The 26,998-nt window shown below is 41.9% G+C and overlaps 2 protein-coding genes across 5 annotated transcripts in view; both read left to right on the top strand.

Moving 5' to 3' along the window:
* Positions 1–26,998, top strand: part of podn (podocan) — a 163,762-nt gene that overhangs the window by 105,727 nt on the left and 31,037 nt on the right. The window lies entirely within an intron of this gene.
* tut4 (terminal uridylyl transferase 4) lies at positions 1,705–26,781 on the top strand. Of its 3 annotated transcripts, none has more exons than XM_079506247.1 (30): positions 1,705–1,878; positions 2,523–3,112; positions 4,049–4,203; positions 6,723–6,839; positions 6,954–7,131; positions 8,398–8,486; positions 8,637–8,688; positions 9,348–9,417; positions 11,751–11,877; positions 12,906–13,025; positions 13,179–13,355; positions 13,615–13,789; positions 15,154–15,683; positions 16,177–16,327; positions 17,038–17,124; positions 17,218–17,321; positions 17,425–17,482; positions 18,300–18,403; positions 18,518–18,607; positions 18,707–18,820; positions 20,392–20,469; positions 21,012–21,189; positions 21,287–21,334; positions 21,981–22,063; positions 22,171–22,286; positions 22,790–22,944; positions 23,287–23,384; positions 23,599–23,692; positions 24,834–25,004; positions 26,165–26,781. In XM_079506247.1, exons 2-30 carry the CDS (start codon positions 2,602–2,604, stop codon positions 26,251–26,253), a joined length of 4,119 nt encoding a protein of 1,372 aa, XP_079362373.1. In that variant the 5' UTR covers positions 1,705–1,878; positions 2,523–2,601; the 3' UTR covers positions 26,254–26,781. The 3 variants fall into 3 exon arrangements, with proteins under 3 accessions (XP_079362373.1, XP_079362372.1, XP_079362374.1); XM_079506246.1 differs by having other exon boundaries at positions 23,599–24,151; XM_079506248.1 differs by lacking the exons at positions 23,599–23,692; positions 26,165–26,781 and having other exon boundaries at positions 24,834–25,000.

Genomic DNA, 26,998 nt, shown 5'->3' with positions numbered 1-26,998 from the left:
AACCCCTTTCTTGGAGATTCTGGATTTGTCCGAGGACAGAATGAGATCAATGACAGTTTGAGTAGAATCACACACTCTAGTGGGTTGGGTAATTAGCTGACTGACACTATGTAGATCACAGAACTTACTGAATGACTTAAACACAGGTGCTTCCTTTCGTTGCATGTCTGTATTGTAGTCGCCAATCAGGATTTTCTCTACACCTTCCTCCTCAGCTAAGCACCCCTCAAGTATATCATAGAACCCATGTTGGTCAGGCGGTCTGTAGACGGTGCCCACTAATACTGATTTAGCTTTTTTGAAAATTAATTCAACCCACACAGTTTCAATTTCATCATGCTGTAAGTCAGTACGAGTAACATATTCAGTGTCTTTGTGAATATACATACACACGCCACCACCATGCCTGTTTCTGTCGTTTCTGATCAAAGAATAGTTCTCTATTTCAACTTCTGGGTCTTTGGTTGACTCATCAAGTTTGGTTTCAGAGAAGCTAATGATGTTCGCCTTACCGCATTGAAACATATGCCTGATTTCAGCCATTTTGGGTCCAAGGCTGTTGACATTCAGGTGAAAGATATGAAGTCCGTTGGCTCTGACTATGGTGCTTATCTCCTCCATGGCGAAATAGGGGAGCGGAGGGCCATTGTTGTCTGTAGAAGCCGCGGGTTGCCGTGGGGGGAGGGTGGGGGGTGCGTGGGGGTCGTCGTGGGGTGGCGGGAGTGGGGGATGGGGTCCCGAGGGCTCTGGTGGGGCCGATTGAGCCATGGTGTCGACCGGAGAAACAGCAGAAATAGCAGGTAAAGTATCACGGTGTCCGTCTCCAGCCTCGTTGTCCCCCTTGGTTGGATGTGGAGACTCTTCACGCCTGTAGATGGTGGTGTTGTCCGTGTCTTTTGCCTCGACTGCCGCCGATGTAAGATCTGCGTTGGGTCCCCAAGACGGCTCCGTGCCCGTACCTTGAGTTGGCTGTGTGGCCGTGACCGTCTCATGCGTTGTCCTTGCGATGGATCCCCAAGGCGGCTCCGTGCCCGTATCTTGAGTTGGCTGTGTGGCCGTGACCGTCTCATGCGTTGTCCTTGTGATGGATCCCCAAGGCGGCTCCGTGCCCGTATCTTGAGTTGGCTGTGTGGCCGCGACCGTCTCCTTTGTTGTCCTTGCGTCCGTGATCATCAGGCAAGTTTGTTTCTTCGCCTGAAGTCTAGTGATTACAGGACCAGGATTGGGTTGGATGTCTCCTGCCATTAACAAGAATATACAACAGAACAGGCGTCTGTCGATCTTGCCAAGTAGGGGTTTGTTTCTTTTGGCCGGATTGCAGGTTAACAGTGCGTGGACCCCAGGGGTCCTTGAGGGGGTCCCCAGCAAAATGACAGTTTGGAACCAAATGGACCCTTGAGTGCATAATGGAACCAAATGGACCCGTTAACGGGTCCCAGCATAACATTAACATTGAACAACATTGATATAAATTGGGCGTCTCAGTCAGAATAGAAATGCCATTAATCGGGGTCCGTAGCCTAAATTCACGTCAAACTGGGGGTCCTTGGAATTAAACGGGTTGAGAATCTCAGCCGTTGAGAATCTCTTATGGGGGTCCCTGGCCTATATCAAATCGGGGTCCGCGGGCTAATTAGTGTGAATTTGGGGGTCCTTGACATGAAAAAGTTGTCTGTCTGCCTCGCTCGCTCCTCTCCTCCTCTTCACTTTGTCACTGTCGTTCCCACAATGCATCGGTGGATAAATAGTAACATGGCGTCTATGGTTGCTGTTTTGACCAGGGAGGGCCGTGGGATCTGAAAAACAATATGCTTAACAGGAATATGGACAACGCTGGACAATAACTTGGAAATTAGTATTCCATTCAGAATTATAAACGTAAGTTAATGCACGCTCTGACCTGCTGTGTTGCTCAAAACTAATATAGCTCAATGTTTTGTTATTTGTGTAGCTAGCTAACGGGGGCGGCTAACCGAGAACTAAACCAAAACAAACAGCCCAGGAAGTCAAACGTGCAAGTTTGGTAGAACAGCATGGATTTGTATTAATTAAACCCCCCTGGGTTTCACTATTGGAGAGTTTTTCGGCGAGTGATATTGACTTTTGCCCTTTTGCTTTTCCATTTGTGTTTTGGAAGTTCAGGTAGCTATAGCAGCAGTGTTTCTGGGTTGTTGTGATGTGATGATGTGGGCGGCTGGGAGTGGGAGGTCGGTAAGCCTGTTTATGTATTGTATGTGAAGCACTTTGTAAACTTGTTTTTAAAAAGTGCTATACAAAATAAAGTTATATATAAGCCGGTGGCTTTTTATTTGTTGCTTTCCAATGTGGGTTCATCTGAAACTTAGTTAACCCGACTTCACACGGACTCATTTAAAAACATAAATTGTTTAGGCATTTTCGCTTTAATTGACTTGGGGAAGTTGGTATGAACTATGAAGAATTTCACAATGTTTTTTATTATGCAATCTGGTTAGATCATTGTTGGCTAAGAACACATTTGTCCATTTCCCCACAATTTCCAGATTCCGTTTGGCTTTCCTCCCCTGTCACCCCCAACGTAGCGTCGTTCGTCATCAGGGACAAAAGAGGAGGACGGGAGGCATGGAGGAGACCTCAAAAAGCCCAATAAAATCAGTCAAACCATCTCGTAACGAGGCAAGAGGAGTCAAATCTCTGCCTACCAAGCCTACTAAAGATGCTTCAGCACAGAGAGATGGCAACAAGGGTGCTCTCCGCAGCAAGGAAAGCCATACTACCACAAAGGATGACCATAACATAGGCAGCCAGGGAAACCGTTTGCCTGGCAAGACCCCTGTAGATAGCCCCCAGGATAAGGGGAGAGGAAGAACCTGTAGGCTGACTGGGAGAACGAGCTCTGGGGAGAGAGTCAAGGGTGAAGTGATTAGCCCGCAACAGCTGGCAGGACAAGCTCCTGATTCCAACCCCTCTGTGGCCGCAGACAGAAGATCTGGAAACGGAGAGACCCGTACTGCTCTGCTGCCTAGTACACCGGGGAAAGGAGAGACCCGTACTGCTCTGCTGCCGAGTACACCGGGGAAAGGCATTACCGAGCAGACGTCCAAGGCTGCTCCAGTGAAGGATAAGTTCCTTGGTGTGTCTAATATGTCAAGTTTTGTTTTTTAATTAGTTTGAACTTTTGTTCATGTGGTACTTCCTTGTATTTCACATTAAAGTTTTTGCTGTTTACAATATTCTTCAGTGAATATACAATAATGAAAAAAACTCTTACATTTGCATTTTATTTTTAAACGCTTGTGGGCTCTAATCAGGTTCAGCTGGTTTAAATCACTGCTCCATTTGAATGTTGCTACTTTTTTTCCCCCATGCTGTTTTGTAACCTCACGTGTAATATGAGACATTACAGGCTACAGTCTAGGTCTGGGTTGATATGGACAAAATAATATATCACAATTTCCCCAATATCATATTGTGACAATATCAATTTAGCTTTAAAATCACACCCGTGTGAAGTGAGTGGTGCAACTCCGTGTGGGGGTCCCCGGGGGGGTGGTGGAAGTTCCAGACCCACAGGAACGCATGCACGGTGTTGGCCTGGTTCCGGCGAGCCACCCCACGTCCGAAACGGTTGAGAAATTACCGTGTGGGGGTCCCTCTACTATACTGTCACTGTACTGTACTGGCACACCCGAAATCATATATACAGTTAATATGTGCGCGTGTGTTTGTGTGTTAAGTTGCGCACAAGTGGTGAAAAACAACCATGCTGTTTTCATGATCAGACCCAGCCACCCAGCGAGCCACCCACACACACACACAGCTCCGTAAGGGAGTTGTTGCACCACTCAAAAATTGCAGATCTACAAGATCACAACCGGTTGTGGCCCATTTGTGTGAACATTTTTTATTAAAATAGAGCATAAGTGACTAAAACCAGGAGAAGACAACACTCATATCACTGCTACAATATCCCAAATCACAGAAAATATGTAGTCTTGCATCATATGATTAAATCGATTATATTGCCCTAATTCAGCATCATACTGAGTGGCTGATTGACTCTGTGCAGGGGAGAAGAAGACAGTACTGTCACTGGGTCAATCTGCTGAAGGGAACACTGAGGTGGGTGCCGTCATGGAGGAAGGTGTTCTCACAGAGCAACAGCTGGGCCTCCGGCAGGCAGAGGAACGTCTGTACAGAGATTACATCCACAGACTAGTGAAGGTAAGTTAACCATATACACAGGATACACTTTGTTTATCCCTGTTGGGGGTATAATCCTGATATCCTTATGCAGAGGGCCAGAGGCATGTTTTGTAGGTTGATTCTGTTGGCAGTCGAGTACATTCAATGCTCTTGTGCCAAGTGTTAGGTGGTTGAGTCCATGGCTGAAGGTGGTCTGTGTAGCTGCTCCATCTCATCCAATATGTATTTTGTATTATTCCGCTCAGCCACAAGGCAAACCTTCTCTACAGTTTGAAAAGCCTGTCAGCATCCCGTACCTTGGTGGTACACAATAGTGAAGAACAGTATGCTGTGTGTGTAACACCGGATAATGTAATAAAATATCAAAACAGTTTTAATTTGTCTAATTTTAGAATTCAACTTGAAATAACTACACTATTATTTGGGGTTTGATTTCACTATTGAATTTAATACACTATTGGCAAACAAAGGTACTGTGTGTGTGTGTGTGTGTGTGTGTGTGTTATCTTGTCAGTCCTTTGTTGGTGGTGTTATTATTATATTGTATATATTATCTTTTTGTCAGACTTGACTGACTGGCATCCGAGCAACTACACCAGCAAACCGCTACACAATACAAAACACGTTTGTAGTGGATCATTGAATAATTGTTTATTTTTTTCAGCCATACCCATCATTGATAATTGTATTTGAAAAGTATTATATTCAGCTTATGCTTGCAACTATGCAAATTAATTTAGGAACACCAATAGGCCCCTTTCACATCTTGATGGGTAAACCGCTTGTTATTGAGTGTGTTTCATGTGTAGGTGTTACAGTAAGTGTACAAGGTCAGTTCCTGTTATGCAGGTACACGCCCACAATTAACCCATATTACCTTCAGATGTGTTTTCCAGTCAAAATGGCTGCTGTGTAAAGGATCAATTGTCTTTCTTTCACCATCTTGTGCACATTCAGAATCAAGGGACTGCCAATGCCATAAGAAGAATTTAAGAAACGTTTTCTGAATGAGATACAATGTCTCTTGCTTTGTAGGAGTAAGATCTGTGAAGCATATATAATGGCATCTTCCACATCTACAGTATGTGCCTCTTTCCCATAACACGGGTCTGTGTCACTTCGCTCCATAATGGAGTTGTGTTTTGACTAGACCTGGAATCCATGCTGGGCGAGACCTAGGCCTCACTCACACCTATCGATCTAGCATACAACATTGTTGGATGCTAGATGTAAACAAAGGGTAAGTGTCATGGCCGCCCCAATGCATTTCCAATGGAAGTCACATGGTTTGACAACATTTTTGTTCTACAGCTTTCGGCTGTGTTTCGACTGCCCCCCTCCCCCTCGTACAACAAAAATGGTGTGTCAAACCATGTGACTCCCATTGGAAATGAATTGCAAGCTTGCATCAGTAAACAAGTCTCATGCATCAGCTATACATCAATCTGTTGTGACCGTGTGAGTGAAGCCCTAGCCTGTTGACTGTGCATGAAGCACGTGTTGTGATTGGCCAAAAAACAAAAAGAAAGAACAACAAGAAAACCAAACTGTGGATATTGTCCGACCGTTACTCCATTTATATGACAGATGGATGGAGCGCAATAGTGGGGTCAAATTTACAAAGCATTGCAAGTTGACTGTGCTTAGTAATACCTGATACCCAATACAAATTCAAATATTCCTTGATCAGATCCATAAAATCGAACTATATAGAGTTTAAAATGTAAACTATACTTTGTTGACCACCATCCTCAAGGGGTCTATACTAGGGCCCCTCCTTTTTCCCTCTGTACACTAAATATCTTTGCCGAAAATAATCTACAAGCTGAAAATCTTCACAGAATATATTTGCTCCAGAATAGGGAGGTTTCATGTGGTTAGCTGCATGCATTACAATAGAGGAGCTTTGCTGAGTGCTAATCCATGTCTGTTGGTTTCTGGTGACAATCAAAGCTAAGAGATTTACCTGAGAAAATAATCAACCATGTGAAATGCAAGGTGATAATCTATAGCTGATAATGACTGATGTATAGTGTACTATGAATATGTTCTATTGTCTGTCCAACAGTAGTAAATACTCGGATGGGAATTTGGAGCATCATTGTGTTGATTCTGAGATCACTGGTGCGTTCCCACACCAGGGTGTCATATCATGAGTCCTTTACGAGGGGTCGGACATGTAGCTGACCATTATGCTTGACGATCTTTATGTGGGATTTCTAAACCTGTACACAGTAAATGCTCAGTTTATGTATGTATCCATGACACTCTTGAGAGTATACACATTTCAGCACAGATTTCCTCAGTAGACTAAAAAGGTTTGGATTGGTATTGTATCGTGTCTAGAGGTACTGAGTGGGTATCTTTTAGTAGATGGTTAGTCCAATTTAGCACATTCTGAGTTGCATCTGCATTTGCTACACTGGCTGGTTGTGTGTTTCCCACCAGGTCTTTTTGGATGCTGCAATTTGTACATTTATTTAATAAATGCATAGTTGGACTACAATTGATTTTGTTTTGTGTTTCGATTTTCACAGCAGTCCCCTGAATACCCAAATTTCCAGTACTTCTGCAAGCTGTGTACAGTGCACATCGAGAACATCCAGGGGGCTCATAAACACATAAAGGAGAAGCGACACAAGAAGAACATGATGGTATGTGAGACAAAATTTGCTGGCGGGCCTAAAGAGTCTACTTCTCACTTTACAGCTCTTAGCAAAGGGATGGATGGGTGGACAGTTCCAAGTCGATGCTTTGTGTGATTTCAGGAGAAGCAGGAGGAGAATGAATTACGTGCCCTGCAGCCCCCCTCCCCTGCCCAACTGAGGGCAGTTGATGCAGCTGTGGTGAACACGGCTAAAGAACACGGCATCTCAGAGGAGGACTTCCAGGTCAGACAGGACGTGGTCAAGAGGATGGAAGAGACCATCCAGCAGCATCTTTCAGGTAATTAGGGGTGCAACAGTTAATCAAACTAATTGATAATCAATTATAATAAACTAAAGATAATTTTTTCAATAGTGAACATAGCTGATCTACAAGCTCACAATGCCTTGTAATTGTTGTGAGCTTGTATTCTTTTAGCTTATACCGTATATTATTTAAACTATTTTTGGGTGGTTGCGTCATGGTAACTTGCGCCGTGGAAGTATGGTGGAACGGGTGGAAAGTTTTGGTTACATTTTAAAAGACAAGAGGGGAGCTAAATGCAATAATGTAGCACAGTTGTTAACTTAATTAGTAGGCTACATGCACGAAAGGGAACATTTCGACAATGCATAGGCATCTGTCAATAATGCATTGTATTAAACCCAAATGCGATAGCAGCGATACCTTTGCATGTCTGCACCGAGTCGAAACACGGAGGCGCCAGCTGCTGCAGCGAAACAACAATCCTATTCCACCCATCCTCTACCCAGCAAGACAGACTCCGTTGGCAAACTCAAAACTCCCTGCCAAAGTTATAATAATAATTCGACTTCTCAGTCTATCGTTGCCGAAAAGGCAGATCTACAAGCTCACAACGCGAGCTCCATCCCTAGTCCCCACTGCATACAGAACCATTCCATCAAACATGTACGATGTATACAGAACCATCCTATCGGCGGGGCAGTTTGTTTAATGCCGCGATGGCTGAGGGACAAAACTCCTACTGAAACGCACCTTTTTCTATGGCAAGGTCCAGGTGGCATGAGGTTAAAAAAACGATACAGAGGATGATCAGTGTCACTTGATATTGAAAGTGCTAACCGTGTAATGGCCTTAATGTTCATATCAGAAAGTGTGGGTGTAGGGAGTCCGATGATCTTGGAAGCAATACGGGTAATACTGAAAAGTTTGTTTCTGTTAGGCATGGGCGGTATGGTGTAGACTGTAGAAACATGTGGAACAGTACAACAGAACAGGTTGGATAATGCTTTTGTACAGTAATAACAGGAGATGAGGAGCAACAGATAATGATCTTAGGTAGCTTACGAATTACATGGAGTCTTTGCTGAGAACGTGACTGGATAGATGTAATGTGTTGATCAAACCTAAGTTTATTGTCCAGTGTGAGTCCAAGATATGTGAAGCTGTCAACCTGTTCTGTTTTACCATTAATGAATGAATTAACCTATAATCATTCTGGCATTTCAAATTATCATTGATGGTCTGTAAAATACTGTATCTGCATTTTGGACATGCATCTAAAATGATTCATATTTTTTCCAGCTTGCTCACTCCGTATGTATGGTTCCTGTCTTACCCGATTTGCCTTCAAGACAAGTGACATCAACATTGATGTTACCCACCCCTCAACTGTGAGTTTGCCCAATTATCTGATTGATTCTATTATTGATTGTTTTTTTTGTAGCCGAGGTATTGTACATGAAGATGATTGGAAGGCCTTTGTGAAATGGCAGCGAATAGTAGAGAGATATAATCGATGTTGCTCTGTGTTTCCTGCGCAGATGACACAGCCTGATGTACTTATTCAAGTGCTTGAAATCCTGAAGAACTGCCGTAAGCTCTTTGCTCTTTGCTCTTTGTGTGTGTGTGTGTGTGTGTGTGTGTGTGTGTGTGTGTGTGTGTGTGTGTGTGTGTGTGTGTGTGTGTGTGTGTGTCTGTGTGTGTGTGTCTGTGTCTGTGTCTGTGTCTGTGTCTGTGTCTGTCTGTGTCTGTGTCTGTGTCTGTGTCTGTGTCTGTGTCTGTGTCTGTGTGTGTGTGTGTGGACTTGCCTTGGAGTAACATTAATCTTTGACCAATCATGCCTAATAGGCTATTCAAACGTTTCCTAATTTATTGCTTTCCCTATTTGGGACATTGGTCTGACAGTTCATTAAATATAACCAGACTTGCTAAACTCAGACCAGCCATAATGTATAACAATCTAGTATGTCCTGTGGTAAGTAACCAGTTGAAGCTCCTATTCTGTTACAAATAACAAAAAGGCAAAAGTACAGACGGAATTTGGGGATTAAAGTGCTACTGCAGTCAGCCAGCCAACAAAACAGGTAGTTTCCTGTCCTGGATTTGTTTCTCCCCAAGGACCTCACTTGCCATTGTTTGGCTATATAATACTACCCTTTTATATAGCTAGAATAGAAGTGAAACCAGCTGCTAAACCAAGATCCTGTGACTTGTTTGAGGTAATTTACTCGATACTTCAATTTCCCCCCCAGCTCAATATTCTGAGGTCGAGTCTGACTTTCATGCCAAAGTTCCTGTAGTGTTCTGTCGGGATATTAGCAGGTCAGTGCTGTATCACATGTACACATTTCATTGTATCATCACAGTTATGTGCATTAGCTGACTTACTTGACTGATTAGCCATCCTTACAATACATACCATGGATTTGCAGCCTACCAATGATTGGCTGTAATGTAGCATCATTGGATCCACAGCAAAGATTTAAACTAATCTCTAGCCGAAATGACACTTTTCAGAACATACATTCTGACAGATAAACACAGCTGGAGGTAATATAAATGTTTGTTTTATTTAGGTGTTTCTGTGTGCCAGCATGAAGGTAACTACAGGAGCTGTCAATGCTGGCACATTTTTTCACCCACAATGAATGTTATTAGCTTTAGCTGTGTTTCATGGTTGTAACACCAGATAATCTAATGACAATATCAAAACCATTGTATTTGTTTTATTTTAGAATGTCTTACTTGGGAACAAACATGTCACACTTTGAAACACACATTGCAGGGCTCAGAAAGCAAGTTTGGCCTCGGCCAATTCTATTCTAAGCCATTAGACGGGCCAGAACACAATAATAATAATAAATAATAATAAAACCTTATTTATATAGCACTTTTTGAAACAAAGTTACAAAGTGCTTGAACAATCAAACAGCAATAACCACGGAATACATCAATGATGCAATAATAAAATAACAGTAGGAAATGCAAAATACCAAACAGATATAAATCAAGGAGATGCAAAGGCCATTCTATAAAAATGGGTCTTCAGGAGGGTTTTAAAATGTGTGTTGAGTTAGCCTCAGTTCCTCTGGTAGGCTATTCCAGAGCATTGGGGCCTTAACCACAAAGGCCCGATCCCCTTTACAATGATAATTTAGGAGCACTGACAATCCACCTTATGTACGTAAGTGTGTGGTACTACTGATAGAAATGTGTGCATAATCAAATGTTAGAAGGTGCAGACAAACATTTTTCGATATTCATTTTGTACATCCTCCATCTTTGAAAGTGGCACTAGGGTAAACAAGAAAAGAAAAACTGTCAAGATTCCTTTTCAAACAAATACCTGTGTTAGAGGTATTTCCTTTAACAAGAGCTCTTTCATAGAATGGAGAGACTCAATATTTTGTTTAGAGCCAGAGCCAAGACCAGATGAAGAGCCTTGGCTCGAAAAGTCGTCAATAGAGTATAACGTTTGGAGCTGATGAGAGTGTGGGTTCTTTTCTCTTTTTCTGACACTTTTGAATCCAGCACCTCTACTAAGTGATGTGCATATTCTATTAGTTTTTGTTTAAGGCATTTGAAACAAAAAGGGAACACTAAATCACTAAATCTCAGCTTCCCATGATGCACCTGTGCACAGTATGAAGCTCTTACTATACATACATAAAGACATGCATACAGACAAGACATAGATAGGGATTAGGGACAGACATTGCTGGTCATTGGAGTGGCTGCACCACTCAAAAAGGGAAGAGAACCATGCGCTCATCACACCCGGTTTCATCTGTGCAAAGCCATATCCTAACATTCAGTCAGATATTGTAAATTATTTACAAAATGATTTGCCGGGCCAGACATCGCTCAATTCCAATGTAACTTATCTAGGTTTATAGGAATGACATGCTATGCTTAAGTGCGTTCAAACGTTTTATGTCCCAATCGCTGACTGCAGAAAACATGAACTTGTTATCAGAACATCTGTTCTCACTGTAGTGATTTAAAGTAGACCCAGAATGTGTCACGCTGCTGGACCACCAGAGGCCTAATGTATTATTTTTTATCTTTGACCTTAGAGTGTCTAACTACCACATATAAAATTATTGCATGAAAATGAACAATAAATGGAACATAAAGTGGAATGCCAAGGAAAATTGTGCTTCCCATAAAAAAAGAGAGAAATAATGATAAAGGTACAGTGAAAATACCAAAGTGATCTCACAGAATATGTTCAACATCACAAACAACATGTTCAACATACTGTAGTTTAAGAATATTGTTTTAGTCTAGGAGACATAGATGTTAGTAGTTTAAAAACACATAATCTACTATAAACGTTTTACATTATCTGGTGTTACAAATGTCTATTGAACATATACTGTATACAAGGGTAACCGTTTGACCATGTGAATCATATGGTAGACCAGGCTAGAACTGAGAACCCCTACGATCATGCTGCTTGTCTTGGTTACATAATTATAATTACCTTCTCTGTGTTGTTTGAACTCTGGCCTACTGTATATAGTGTCATGTGGTATCACTTTTAGAGCAGTAGAAATGTGTTATTTCCCCATGGTTTAGTGACTAGTTCAAAGTCCTATCTAACAGAATCCATCCAACCAATCCAACTCCATTGTTTGTGTGCTCCCTCCTAGCGGGCTGGTGTGTAAAGTGAGTGCAAGCAATGATGTGGCCTGTCTCACCACCAATCACCTGGCAGCCCTGGCTAAACTGGAGCCCAGATTGGTTCCCCTGGTCCTCGCATTTCGATACTGGGCAAGGGTAAGACTGCCTGCCACCGAAGCCTTGATTCAGTGTTTCAATATTTGATTCATCCTTTTGTTTAACAAAGGTCAGCCACTATCGTGTTTTGTGCTGATAAAATGTGGGGAAACATTACAAATATAAAAGACGTTTTTATACCTCTTATCTTAATGTGGAGGTTATACTAACCACTTAAACCCTACTTCATTGCCCCTGAAATTGTTCCCTCTACACAATTTACAATTTAGAGTGATTTACAGTAAGCAAGAACAACACGTGGTAATACATCAAATACATCATCAGGAATCATACATAAGCTAAGATCCTAACATCTGTCTAACAGTGGAATATCTGTATTATATAACTGTATATAATGAAACTATGCGTATACACTAGAGTACTATGGTGTCATCAGGGCTAGGGGAAGTAATACGGCAAGTGCTACGGGCTAAGATGTATGTAATAATGTTGGATAAACCATGACCGAGACAAATAAACTATCTAAGATGGAGTCTGAAGAGGTGGGTTTTCAGACTACGGCGGAACATTGGGACTTTAGGAGTGCGTCTGCAGTTCTGATTGCAGTGGGAAGTGCGTTACATAATTTTGGAGCCAGAAGGGAGAAGAGTTTGGGACGTGTGGAGCAGTGTCCCGGCGGTTTTAGTCAATGTACTTCCAGCTTCCCTGCGTTTGTTAATCTGAGCGAGAGGAGGGTTTGTAGGTTCGGATACTCCGATCAAACTTTGAAGATATGGGGATGCCATACCTCTGGTTTCTTTGAAGGCCAGCATCATAGTTTTGTACTCTGTGCGGGCAGCAACCGGTAGCCAATGGAGAAGGGGGAGACTTTTTGGAATTTTGACAGCTGCAGCATTCTGGATCAATTGTAGAGGCTTACGTGCGCAACTTGTCGATGATCGATCTGCTATTTGATTTTGTCAAATGTTCGCCTGACATGGCCAGAATGCTACGGTTCAAACTTCAAATCAAATGGTTCATGAAACCGAGGGCCTAAAAGCAGATGTTTTTTCTTCTTTTCTCCACAGTTGTGCCACATTGACTGCCAGGCAGAAGGTGGCATCCCCTCCTACTCGTTTGCCCTCATGGTCATCTTCTTCTTGCAGCAGAGGAAAGAGCCCATTCTCCCTGTCTACCTGGGACACTGGGTAGGTCAACCTGGCATCACAAATGGACTCCTACTGTCTAAATGGGTTAACATGGCCAAAACTGTATTTGATACAATAATGAAATGAATTGATATGCAGAAGTGTCCCATTTGCTACAATATAAACATTATTTCTTTCCCCTGCCTCTTTCAGATTGAAGGCTTTGATGTGAAACATGTGGATGAGTATCATATGACTGGAATCTGGATGGACATATTTGTCAGGTGGGAACACAGGCCTGCTACAGAGGGAAGAGGGGAGGCCAGAGGTGAAAGCAAAGCCAGGACAGAGCACAATAAACCTGATAAGAGCCCGAAAGGAGAGGGACTGGTGAGTAGTGCGGCTCCACACTGTATGTGATAAAAATACATTTAAGTATGCTATCTTAGTTCCACTGATTGAAGCCAGAACACAATCACAGATCATTAAAACTAACTAAAAATGTGAGATTGTAGATCTGCTATTTCAATGGGCAGCCGCAGAAAAATACTTTTATTAATTTGGGCATAGTTCCGTGAAAACGTTTGAGAACCACTGAGTATAGGTTATATATATATCCTATAATAATAATCTCCTCTGTTCTGTCAAGACCCGCTTAACCCTTGACCTAGGCAAAGGGGTGTCACTTGGGCAGCTGTGGCTGGAGTTGTTACGTTTTTACACACTGGAATTTGCCCTGGAGGAACACATCATCAGCATCCGTCTCAAACAGCTGCTTTCCAGGGAGGCCAAGAACTGGCCTCGTCGCAGGCTAGCCATCGAAGGTGAAGAATCCACTCCACCAAACACTCAAATGTGAATATGCCACCCACTTTAAGAAGTAACACCAGTCCATGGGACTGTGGATAAGTCATATCATGATATCAATTTGCCAAACATTCATTTTCCTGCCGTCTCTTGAAACTTTCTTCCATGCAGCCTAGTTTACATGCTAGTGTCTTTCATGTGTTTTTTTACATGTACCAAATGGTCAATCTACAAGGTCACAACACGCATTGTGAGCTGCTATATGGAACTTGTGATCTGCTGTTTTCGCCGAATGTTTGCCTATTATGACATGCCCTTAGGGATGCTATGATTCATGTATTTCAGCAGTGACTCAATGAATGCAGAAATACAAATGCAAAAAAAACAAAGTTCTGGAAATGTCACAGAATCATTGGAATTTCACTTGGGGCGTGTCTGATAAAATGAATATTGAATATCTAAATACTGAATCAAGCAATTTAAAAACTGTCACAGAAGCCTGAGTAGATTAAAATGACTCCAAACATGTTTGAAAGTGAAATATCCCTTTCAATAAGTGAAATATCCCACAAAATGTGTTAAAGAGGAGGTGGAACTCTGCACCTCGCTCTCTCTCTTTCTGTATGTTTGTTTTCTTTCTTATCTGCCATTTGTAAAGGCGTTTGCACATGGGACGCATTTTTCGGGCTGAATATCGGAGCGAATGTTTGAGCACGGGAAAAAAAGTAATCAACGTCACCTAATGTCAATCACATTTGAACACTGCCGCCGAATATTGCGTCCGTATAAATAGTTTTCGGACTGGGGTCGATTATCAGTTTTTCGCAGCTTTCTTTCACATAGCTAGACATGGTCTTTCACCCTTTGAGCAGTGCTGTTTCCTTCCAGACCAACAACATCTCGGCTGAGAAGTTGATCATCTCGTTGAAGAGCACAAAGTACTTTATGAAAAGCCAGAGTGGGTATGAAAATAGGCAGCATGAAACGCACACAAACACACACACACACACACACACGCACCCAAAAACACATTCACACACACACACACACACACACACACAAACACATTCACACACCCACAAAGCAGTGGAAAAATGCAGAGCGAGAGACAGTGGGGGAGAGAGTTAGAACAACACAGTGACATCGCAACATTGCTATATAAATAATACGCATCGCACTCGGTGTGCAAGGATGTTTTGCGTGACGTTTTTATTGCAGATTTCTTTTATTTCGGATCCGCAAAACACAGTTTAAAAAACACGCCCTATGTGCAAATACCTTATTGTATTTTTCCTATGTCTGGGTTAGGGTTAGTCAATTCCTCGTATATGAGCATACTTGGCCAATTAAGGGATTCTCATTGTGATTTTCTCCACTGTAGATCCCTTTGCCCTGAAGAGGAACGTTGCACGAAGCCTGAACAGCCAGATGGTCTTTGAGTACATTCAGGAACGCTTCCGTACAGCTTACAAGTATTTCGCCTGCCCCCAGACCAGGGGCAGCGGGGGCCGCCAGAGAGCCAAGAAGGCCAGAAAGCACGACCCCAAGTCAGAAGTGTCTGAGAGGAAGGAAGTCCCTTCCTCGAAGGCGATAGAGAGCGACGGGATAGTTCTGACGCCTGGAGGAGGGCAGCACGAGTCAAAGGAAGAGGAAGGGAGCGATGAAGAGGAAAGCTCGGAATCGTCTCCGAAGAAGGAGAAGACGCTGGAGGCCAGCCTTGTGGACCTGGTCCTGAGCGAGGCGGACATTCCCTCTGAGAGGCCTGTGAGCCCGTCCCTCTCCCCCAATGGACTGCTGGACAGTGACAACGAGGGAGTTGGGGAGGAAGACAACATGCTTTCAGAGGGCGGTCTCGTCGGCCCACAGGACCTGCACTATATCTTTGATAGAATGCTTTTCACTGGTGGGAAGGTGAATGACCAACACACACTCTTTTCGTTTACAAATATTTTAATCAAAATAAGGCTGCTTTTTGTCTTAACGGTTATTCTTTCGGTTACATTTTGATTGAATAATCGAGCATGTGTAAAAACATTCAATATTATTATTATTTAAATATTTTATAATTCAATAAATCCATAGGGCTGATTAAACATTAAAGGGATATTTCACTTAAAATAAATGTGGTTAATTTTATCGTCTACTCAGGTACTCATCGTACACCCTGGGCAGTTTTTAAGTTGCTTGATTCAGTATTTAGATATTTCATTTTATCAGACACTGTCTTTGGTGCTGGTGACACATACTACCCTCCTAATACGTGAGGGGCAGTGTTTTGCTTTTTATTTTTATTTCTTTACCATTGATTGACTGTTGCAACCATTACTTAAAATGTCAGTTGAATACATTACAATTGCATGTACATGACTGTATACACAATCTTGTGATTACTGTTTGTCTGTAGCCACCAACTGTCGTGTGCAGCATCTGCAAAAGAGACGGTCACCTTAAAGACGAGTGTCCCGAGGACTTTAAGAAGATTGAGCTAAAGCCTCTCCCCCCAATGACGGACCACTTCAGAGACATCCTTGACGGGCTTTGTAGACTCTGCTATCGTACGTTTTCCACTTCATACTACATGGGGCACGCTTCTATAGTTTACCATTCATTGAGTACACACAATTAAGCATTTTCTGCACACTACCAAGCATTTGCAGCACACTGAAGTGTCACAATTGAAAACACAATCATAGAAATGGAACGATGACCAAGCAGCGTTGGAAGAAACGCCTCGTATGGCGCATGAAGCCCTGACAGGCCTCAACACTCACGTCTACATTGCTCACCTTCCATTGCGACCTGAATGTTTAGAGATTTGAATATTTGTTGTGTTATAGGTTGATGCTTTGAGATTTTACATGAGAAGCAACAACTGAACATTGTGTGTAGCATTTGGACAACAAAGTGATGTGTAATTGACATCAGTGTAAAGAAGGAAAGTCAGCGTCTAATGCAGATAAGTGAGTGTGAAGTAGTACCAAATAGGGTCGAGCGTTTAGCTACATGAAGTGAAGGTTGTGCAAATTGTGCCGAATTTGAGCTTTTTGTGTGTTAACAATGGTGAAAACTGTAATGCAGTACAGTTTTCAATGCAGTAATTTCTTTTACTTTTACTACCCATTCCAGTAAGCACTATTAAGAAAATTTGTTTATAATACTAATGCAATAAAACTGAGAGCAAATGTGCATGTTAATAAAACAAATTTGGATTACTGTCATTGGTGGAAAGATGGAAGTATCCGTGATATATCTGTCTGTTTTGCAGATGAACTGTCGCCATCTGGGGTTGAGCAGCAGAAGAGAGAACAGATCCTTGTGAGTCTAGAGCGGTTCATACGAAAGGAGTTCAACGGTGAGTATTATGCCTACTGTATGCTAAGTGGCAACCAATCATTGTGTTTGTCTAGACAGTATTGTAGCATTCTGTCTCTGTCCTTCCCTGCAGACAAGGCTCAGCTGTGCCTGTTTGGCTCCTCCAAGAATGGGTTTGGCTTCCGAGACAGTGACCTTGACATCTGCATGACCCTGGAAGGCCATGAGACCGCAGAGGTAGGTGGAGTGGACACACTGCTACTGTGTGCGAATCCTGACACATTGTGAATAGATCTGAAGTGATCTGACCTTTATTTTATTTTTTTATCTGTCTAAGCAGACATTGAACTGCAAAGAGATCATTGAGGGCCTTGCCAAAGTGTTAAAGAAGCATACAGGTAAAGATTTCCTCTGAATATTTTAATGAGTGAGATAAAGTTGAGTCTCTGCTGGAACTGTTAACACCGCGACCCGTGTAGTGTGTAGGTCACGTAAGAGTTACATGTGCTATTTTTGGATTAAAATTAGTTTTTATGTAAAATGTTTGACAAATTTTAGATTTGCCCAGAAAAATATAACCCCATATCTAACTAATGTGTTTTTTCAAAAAAACACATTAGCCTGAGCCTTGAAAATGAAAGTAATTAATGCTGGCGGGAAATGGGTTAATTGATATGGTCCTAATGTGTTTTTTCAAAAAAACACATTAGCCTGAGCCTTGAAAATGAAAGTAAAATGAATTAAAACAAGCAATTGAAAAGGATGCCCATTAGCTGATGCCATGGCAATCCGCTAGTCTTACTGGGGCCTCTACACACAAAAACATCTATCATGGTCATGGTTAAAATGGAGTTTGAAGTTACAATGGGTTTGTATATTGTATGAAGGGAGTGTGATAAAATTAATATCAAATATTTAAATACTGAATCAAGCAACTTAAAGTGGCACTATGTAAGAAAACGTAGACGTTAAAATGGCCCCAAACCTGTTTGTTTTAATTAAATTGTGATTATCTAACAGTCTACATTTCCCAAAAGGAAATGCATGTAGTTAATTCAGCAGGGATAAAACATGTGCCCACCAGAGATTAAAAAGATTTTAATAAAAAGAAGAAATGACTGACCAGAGGGAGGGATATCAAAAGAAGAGTAATGGATTTCCCCTCATCCCTCCAGCAAATGTAATCCTGGCTGTGTATCCTTAATTCTATTGCAGGTCTGAGGAACATCTTGCCTATCACAACAGCTAAAGTGCCCATTGTAAAGTTTGAGCATAGACAAAGTGGTTTGGAGGGAGACATCAGCCTCTACAACACTCTGGTAAGGGAGAAACTATACTTGAAAATATTCTTTTCAATTATAATTTCAGCTAAAGCGCTTCCTAGTCATACATGTTTATTGTTAAAAGTACATTGAGTGAGACTTTCCTTGCAGGCCCAACATAACACCAGAATGCTGGCAACATATGCTGCCCTTGATCCACGTGTGCAATACCTGGGATACACCATGAAAGTCTTTGCGAAGGTAAAAAAGGGACACTATTGTAAGCAGTTGCTAGAATCAATTTCATTTCAAGGTCTCATTTTTCACTGCATGCCTACATTTGTCTGCCTTTGATTCCAGCGCTGTGACATTGGGGATGCCTCCAGGGGGAGTCTCTCGTCCTACGCTTACATCCTAATGGTGCTTTACTTTCTGCAGCAGAGGCAGCCCCCAGTCATCCCTGTCCTTCAAGAGGTACGTGTCCCAGACACTTTAACGTATCAAGTTCTTTATTAATGTCCCCGGAGGGAAATTTGGTTTACAGCAGTTCGTAGAGGTTTGAAACGTAAAAACTAGGCATGTGGAAAATAATCGATACGTATCGATAAATCGATACAGACGTGCGCGATGCGAGTGCATCGGTTCATTCACTGTGTATCGGATACAATTGATGGGTGAAACCTCGATGCATCCTTCGCAGAGTGCTTGCATCGGTAAAATCCATGGTTGCACCGATTGTTTTCATGTTGTATTTCACTCTATTCTGTGTTTCCGAGGCGCGTTGAACGCACCATCAGAAAAGGAAGAAAAAAAGGTCTCTCTCTAACATTCAGGGCAGCGCGCTGCAGCAGCGCACACAGTTGGTGAACAGAACCTACTGTACGACGTTGCAGACAAGTTGAGACAACAAACAGACTATAAAGAGCACCCGCGACTAACAGAAGTGAGCCCCACGGGTTAAACAAGAGAAGCACCACCTTTAGCTTTATAAAATCGCTGTCCGAGCTTTGTCCGTTGATCAGTTGTTGCCTTTTCACTGTAGCGCTGATCGCTGGTAATGATCCACAGCTGTTCTTCAACGCAAATGCGAATCTGTGTCGCGATCATCAATTTGTAATTAAAGAAAGCTTCTGCACACTGCACACACGTGAACAACACCACCAAGGGTGTACTGCTTGCGTTTAAAGTTTTTTCAACCGTTTCACAACTTTCCACTGCTGTTCTTGGGATAGAAGCCTCATTTATATTCTGCAGTACGACGGTGTCGCACGCCTAAAATTGCAGATCCACAAGCTCACAGTGCAGCGTGGATGCGACGCATTGTGAGCTTGTAGATCTGCATCTGCTATGTATTTAAAACGTTAATAATACATGCAGGCCAGGGTCTTCAATGTTTTTCAGGACCTAGCTGAGAGTGAGAGATAGATCAAGCAGGGACCCCCCACTATACATAGGCTATTATATTATCAAACTGTGTTGCAGATTAAACTAGACATAGACTTGTTTGACAGCACTATCAGTGTGTGACCTGTAAATTCATGTTTTGTTCATTTGTTTCTTTTCTATTTATATGTTAGTAACATTAATCGATGAACGATATTTAATCTCTTAAACCCTCTATACTCAAAACCTCAAATTGACCTTTGAGGTATACAGTATATAATTATCTACTATATGATTAGTAATCTAACAATTCCACAATAACCAGCAGAGAGCAGACCAATTGATAAAAAGCGAGTGAAGCGAAGGCCAGATGGCAGCAGCATATACTCTGATACTCTGAACTGAGTGGGTGGGCACTATTTGAGCTGATGGCTCTCCAATTGTATGCCAGTGATTTTAGAAGTAGTGGATGTCTAGTCTAGACTCCATTAATGATCCCTGAGAGCTAATGAGTCACATTGAAGTCATATGAAAGACCCCTCTGCCACAGTAGATTCAAACCCCCAGGCTCTCCCGTGGTGGACTAATGGACACCCCTGCGTCACTCAAGCGCAGTTTAAGACCCTTTCTTAAAGTAAGACGTATGTATGACCTCTTTTCAGATCTTTGATGGGAAGAACGTTCCACAGAGAATGGTGGATGGATGGAATGCGTTCTTTTTCGATGATCTTGCAGAGTTGGTGAGTTTTTCGGAAATAATATAGCAAAAGGCTTCTTCATGATGGCAGAATAATGCCAACATTGCCATCAGGTTTTTACTATTGGGCTGCACTTGAAACATAGTGTGGCGTCACCTATTTCAGTTTAAATGTGCCAGAAATTACAGTAGACAATTGTGCTTAAAACCATCCCCTGTATTCCAGTGTCAGAAATGTACAGGGGCAGAGGGCAAGCATTTGAATAGAGAAGGGGGGGGAATCATTTTCCTCACAAATCCTGTTACATTATTTTATATTCACTACTCAGGGAGAACCCTTTGAATTAAACTTGTACACATTGAATAACCTAATACAAAATTCACAGTACATTGTGTCACGTAACGTTGTGAGCTTGTAGATTTGGTATAGTATCAGGTATAGACCATTGGGGGAAACCGGTCAACACATTATACAGGGTTTAATTGGTTAATAAGTGACCCCAAATATGAATATATTGTACCAGTGAGTACAATTAGCTCAGGAATATTTCAGGGTACAATGTGTTTGATTGTATGTGGTCACAGCGTCGTCGCCTCCCGGAGCTGCAACAGAGCAAGGAGTCAGTAGGAGAGCTGTGGCTGGGCCTGCTGCGCTTCTACACAGAGGAGTTTGACTTCAAAGAGCATGTCATCAGCATCCGCCAAATTAAACGCCTCACCACCTTTGAGAAACAGTGGACCAGCAAGTGCATTGCTATTGAAGGTATTCACACAAGACTATTAAGCAGCTCATATAGTTAATCTTTCTCTTATCGTTGTGCCCAGTGTCCTGTTATCATATCACCTACTTTTCTCTTCAGATCCTTTTGACTTGAACCATAATCTTGGCGCTGGAGTGTCCCGTAAAAGTAAGTCCAAGAGACACTGTGATTCTTCATACTCTATTATGAGCAGATACAGTATGTCAAACAGATATGTTTTTTTATTTGTTTTTAGTTTTTGTATAAAACTACAAGATGCTTGTTTCATGAAATTCCCAAATGGCTATTTGTCATATTATTCAGGCTTTGGTATTATTGACTTGGTATTAGTGACTCTGATGTCATTGCACTATTGTGTGGTTGAAAATGGCTTGTATGTACAGATGGACTGCTTTCCTCTGTGTGTTGGTTTGGCAAATGTGTTACTTAAATAATAATTAACCACTAATAATTATTATTAACCACTAGGGCTCACCTAGTGTCCCTATTCTGGGGTGAACACATTCAGCTAAAATGGGTAACCATTGTGAGCTTACAGTATATATTTGATATTTTGTGTAGAGGGGAAGAAAGGAACAGACCAAATATAGAGCCCTGAGAATTCGGCCGACTAAGACTTTGGTTAAGAAGAGTGACCGCAATTTCTCCATTTCTTCCTATGGATTTAGAGTTCATGCTTACTTATTTTTTTTAAATTTCTCTCTCCATCTGAATAACTTTATAATGTTTATAATGTTTACAATAGAGCGAGCCCTTTGTGCCACTCGATCACCCTCTGTGTTTCCTCCCTTAGTGACAAATTTCATCATGAAGGCTTTCATTAACGGGAGGAAGTTGTTCGGTACTCCGTTCTACCCCCAACCCGGCATGGAGGCGGTGGGTTTGACAGCCAGGCTCAACATTGAAACCATGGTTTACTGATGTCGTCTTTTTCCTGAAATGTGTGGTGTTTTTTTTCTCTTCTTTTCCTTTTCCTGTGACAGGACTACTTTTTTGACTCCAGGGTTTTAACAGATGGGGAGTTGGCGCCTAACGACAGGTGCTGCCGGATCTGTGGCAAGATCGGCCATTACATGAAGGACTGTCCTAAGAGACGCAGGTACATGGGCAACATGCAGCCGCTTAGTTCTTAGGCAGCAACTTATAGAACATTTTCTATTTGTTTGGTCGAATAATCTTGAGGCAGGTTTTTACTGATTAATATGTATCGTAGTTATAGTGTAGTTTGATTTGATTTGATTTATTTATTTATTTATTTAACACAGTATAAAACATTACAAAGAAATGGGAAATACATAGAAAAAGAATAATAAAGGAAAGTGCTTGGAGGAGGCAAGAAGCCCAAAGGGCAAAACATGATTTGAGTGCTAAATCATGCTTGGTGTGAATGTCTCGTGCTATCAATACATTTGGAGAAAGGCAAGTCAGAGGAGTGTAGATGTGGAGAAGTTTATTGGAGCTTGTCGGCTGATGGGGGACATAAATAAGAGGGTGAGACAGTGGTGACGGTGGGAGAAAACAACCTCATGATATCCCTGTGGGGAGGAAGGGTTAGAATCTGTTCTCCAAACTCTGGGGTACTGAATGTGTTCACCCCCCCAGAATGAAGAAGAAGGAAAACGACAAAGAAGACGATATAAAAGAGGATGAGCGTGAACCCAGGGAGAGGCGTTGCTTCCAGTGTGGGGACATGGGCCACGTACGCAGGGACTGCCCCGAATACCGCCACCTCAGACAGCGGGCCACCGGCGGACCAGGTACGCCAGCACCCACCACATAGTCCACCGACACATCCATACTGGGACCTACATTTTATACCAATTGTCTTTATAAATAGCCAATCTACAAGCTCAGTTAGGTGATCTACACCAGGTTAGTCTTATTGAAATTACAAATCTTTTTTTAAACTGAAAATTGATCTCCGTGATCTTCTCAAAGCAACAATGTATTCCTAACCCAAGTTGTGTACATTTATTTAGGAGTTGTGTGTAAAGTTGTAATTTGATTGGATTAGTTAGAAGGTAAACTACAGCTGACCCCTTTTGCCACTAGAGGGCTGTAGAGGCTCACAATTAAGAGAGTAATTTTTTCCTCCCTAGCGCCACACATGGTGCGGAACATGGTGAGTTCCCAGTCCATCCCCATACCCCAGACGACCCCAGACCGCCCTGGAAGGACCAGGCAACCCTCTGAATGTGTGAGTAGAAGAGTGTTGACTCTTGAGAGTGACAGTGTATGTATAAGGGGCCAAACTTTAATTTTGTGTTTGCAAACACTTGTTATACATATACCTATCCACTTTGTGCACATAAGGCCTTATTTAATGTTATATAGTTTGAATGTAACTATACGCTTTTTGCCTTTATAGATTTTAATTATTCTTGTTTCCCTTTTCTCACTCTTGTTGATAGTCGGACAGTCGGCAAACTCCTCCCTATTCTCCCCAGCCCACCCCCTTCTCCCAGAGCTCTTCCCAGCTCTCCAGCTCTCCCCAGTCGTCCCAGAGTAAGACCTGCTCCACCGGCCCCCACAAACAGTCCCCCCATGCCCAGGTCCCGCTGTCTCTCTTTAGCTTCCCCACCTCCCACCCGGGCCAGTTCCACCCGGGGACTCTCACTGCACTGGGGATTCTGCCTTCTCACCAGTCCCAGGGCCAGCCACACCACTCAGTCCACCTCCCCTCTACCTCCTGGCCTATCCATGGACCTGTCCTCACAACCTCTTCTCCCAGCGGTCCTTCCCCTCCCAATCTCAAATTCCCCCTGCGTCCCGCCTCCGGGAATGGGAACCCCGCAGGCTCGGGGGCCAGCCCTAACCCTATGAATTTGAACGACCCCAGCATCATCTTCGCCCAGCCTGCGGGGAGGCAGCTGGGCGTGGGTGGGACGGGAAGGGAAGGCCGCTGGCACAACCACCTTCCACAGCCGGGCTCACTTGTGGGAAATGGCACTGTAGGCAAGTCAGGTACTCACTGGGTGAATTTTGGTTGCACCAGCTTTCTGAATGTTTCTATTGCTTTGAATCTTTCCATGTCTCTCAGAACTGATCAACATTTATATAATCTTAGGTAGTCTGGTTAGACAGGCCTCTGTCAATGGTTAAATGTGTGCTCGGGATGGGGTTCTTTGTAACACTGTGGTGGTGGAACACACTAGGGCTGGGCAATATAACTTGAAATCAATATCACGATTATTTCAATCTTTGCCTTGATTACGATTAATGACTGATTAATGACAAAATATTTAAATATAAAAAGGTGAAAATAGCTAATCTACAAGCTCACAATGTGTCGCGATGCAACGTGTTTATATATAGTGCAGCTGTTTCCAGTATACAGTATTGTATATGTACACCACCATTCATTGTACAGCAATGTATAATGCAGAGTTAAGTGGTCAGACTAATTGATTTAGTGGATTGTAAAAAATAGATTGGACTTCCCTTAATTTGTTGATGTATAAGAAATACAAAGATTGCTTCTTGATTATTCAATTAATCTGCACAAGCGAGATTAAGTCGATTGTAAAAATCTGTTTCGCCCCAGCCCTAGGACACATTGGGTATACTCGTATAGACTGGAACATTACATTGATGTGTGGTTGGCATTTGTTTTAGTCGTTTATTGAGTGCTTCATCATCTCTACAGATTCCAGCTTCCAGGCACAGTTTGGGGGCGTGACCCAAGGATCTCGGACTTGGGAGCACAATACCACGCCTCAGTTCTCTCTCTCTCCTTCCTGGGGCTTCCGCATGCCACAGAACTTCCTCCAGCAGGGCAATGGAGGCTACCAAGCCGGCAAGCCTTTCATGGCCCAAGGTGAGAGAGTCTAGGACACTGGTTCCCAAACTGGGTCTGGACCCAAGGTTGGGTCACGGACCAATTTTTATGGGTCCCTTAATTATCTGCATTTTGTTTTTCATTATTTCAAAACATTTGCAAAAAAGCTAAATGTTCCATAATTGTTTTTTTCAGCAATTTCATGAAGAAATAAAAGAAAATCTAATAAATTAGAAAACAAATGTTTAAATAGTAGTGAAAATAGCAGATCTAGATCTAGCTCAAAATGTTAAGGTTGATTTATATACTTTGTTGGATGCAGCCTCGGGCACCATAAATAGCTGATCTACAAGATCTCAATTTGTCACACCGTGACGTGTTGTGAGCTTGTACATCGGCTATGTTAACCCATTTTGGGCGGGAACCCCTTTTGGTGTTTTAAGCATTATGTTATACTTTAGCTATTGAAAAATAGCAGATCTACAAGCTCATAGCACGGCACCGAGTGCCACGCTACGAGCTTGTAGGTCTGCTATTTTTGAAAAATCGTGAAAATGTAGTGCAAATCTTATATATACTTTCACAGTGAACATTTGTAACTCAAATCTTTGCTTCTGGGCGGGTTCCTGGAACAACATATTTTCAGATGGGGGTCCTCGGCCAAATACAGATAATTCTGGGGGTCCTTGACATGAAAAAGGTTGAGCACCACTCTCAGGTCTAAATGGGTGTGTGCGACACTATTGTGCAACTATCACTTTAACGATCCAATGGGTTAACCCAAATGGGTTAAGTGTGCGACACTATTGTGCAACTATCACTTTAACGATCCAGCGCATGTTTAACTAATAACGCTCTGCAATATCTAACCATTCAAATATTATGTCCCTCTAACCCCTTATATAGAGAACCACATAGACTGGATGGGCACACAAACCTAAAATAAAATGCAATAAAACCATTGTCATTATGACAACCTTCTGAGTCCATTAGTGCCAGATATACTGATTCCACTCCTGTGTCAAACTTCTGAACTGTGCTGCTGATAAACCTTAATGTTGCCGCCCTCTAGAGGCCTAGGATTGAAATGACAGGGCCAGCTTTTTCTGATTGCCATTCTGAATACTACACTACAAACAAAGTTCTCAAGCTTGCATGTGCTGATTTCTGTATATATTATTTTGTATTTTTCTCATAAGGTTCTGTGGTGCACCCCAACCAGAATTTCCCATTGGTCCCCCATGGCCGGCATCATGTAAATCTGAATTTCATCCAGCAGAAGAAGTGAACCTTGCATCTCCATTTAATTGGCTATATATATATATATATATATATATATATATATATATATATATATATATATATATACACACACACACAAACACACAGTGTAATCATGATCTGTATCATGGTAAAGAAAAAAATGTTTAATTATAACTTCATCATTTGGTCACCAGAATTTTTAAAAGGACTTTTATCATTTTTGTACAGTTTTTATGTTTTATTTTTTGTCTCATTACATTGATTTGTGATACAAATGTCAAATATTTTAATACCCCCATTTTTGAAGGGGTCCAAAAAAGTGTTTTTATTTTCTGTAAAGTAAGGAGGAAAAATGTATACCTTTATTTTTATTAGCTGTATTCATACTTTGCTTGCCACAAGACAAAGGCTTTGAAATAGACATTTGTTTTAAAAACAACCTAACATGTCACCCCTAATTATGTAGTGCCAAAAGGATGGATAGCAAGGAAAGACAAAAAAAAAGTGAAAAATCGAAAACCCTGAAGGAAAAAATAAAATAAAAAGCAAACAACTTGGTTGTGTGATTGTTTTTGACTGCATTTGTAGATGGGACTAAGAGTACTGTCCCTGACACATACAGCTGGTTGCTAAGTTAGCTCATCTGTACCTACTCCAGTGATTACTGTACCATTACTTTTTCAATTAATAGAATCGATTTTTATTACATGTTTTTTTTTTAGGCCTATATATATCGACGTGTGGAAATGTTCAATTTGATTTTCAATATT

The sequence above is a fragment of the Electrona antarctica genome (assembly GCF_951216825.1).
Source record: "Electrona antarctica genome assembly, chromosome: 7".
Lineage (NCBI taxonomy): Eukaryota > Metazoa > Chordata > Actinopteri > Myctophiformes > Myctophidae > Electrona > Electrona antarctica.
Note: the sequence above shows the minus strand (reverse complement) of the source record. Positions and strands in the feature narration are given on the sequence as shown.

Excerpts from the sequence above, each read along its gene's own strand:
- tut4 (XM_079506246.1), top strand. The coding sequence starts at position 2,602 with ATGGAGGAGACCTCAAAAAGCCCAATAAAATCAGTCAAACCATCTCGT. Across the intron at positions 8,487-8,636 it reads ATGTTACCCACCCCTCAACT|ATGACACAGCCTGATGTACT; the intron begins GTGAGTTTGCCC and ends TTTCCTGCGCAG. Across the intron at positions 22,064-22,170 it reads CCCAACCCGGCATGGAGGCG|GACTACTTTTTTGACTCCAG; the intron begins GTGGGTTTGACA and ends TTCCTGTGACAG.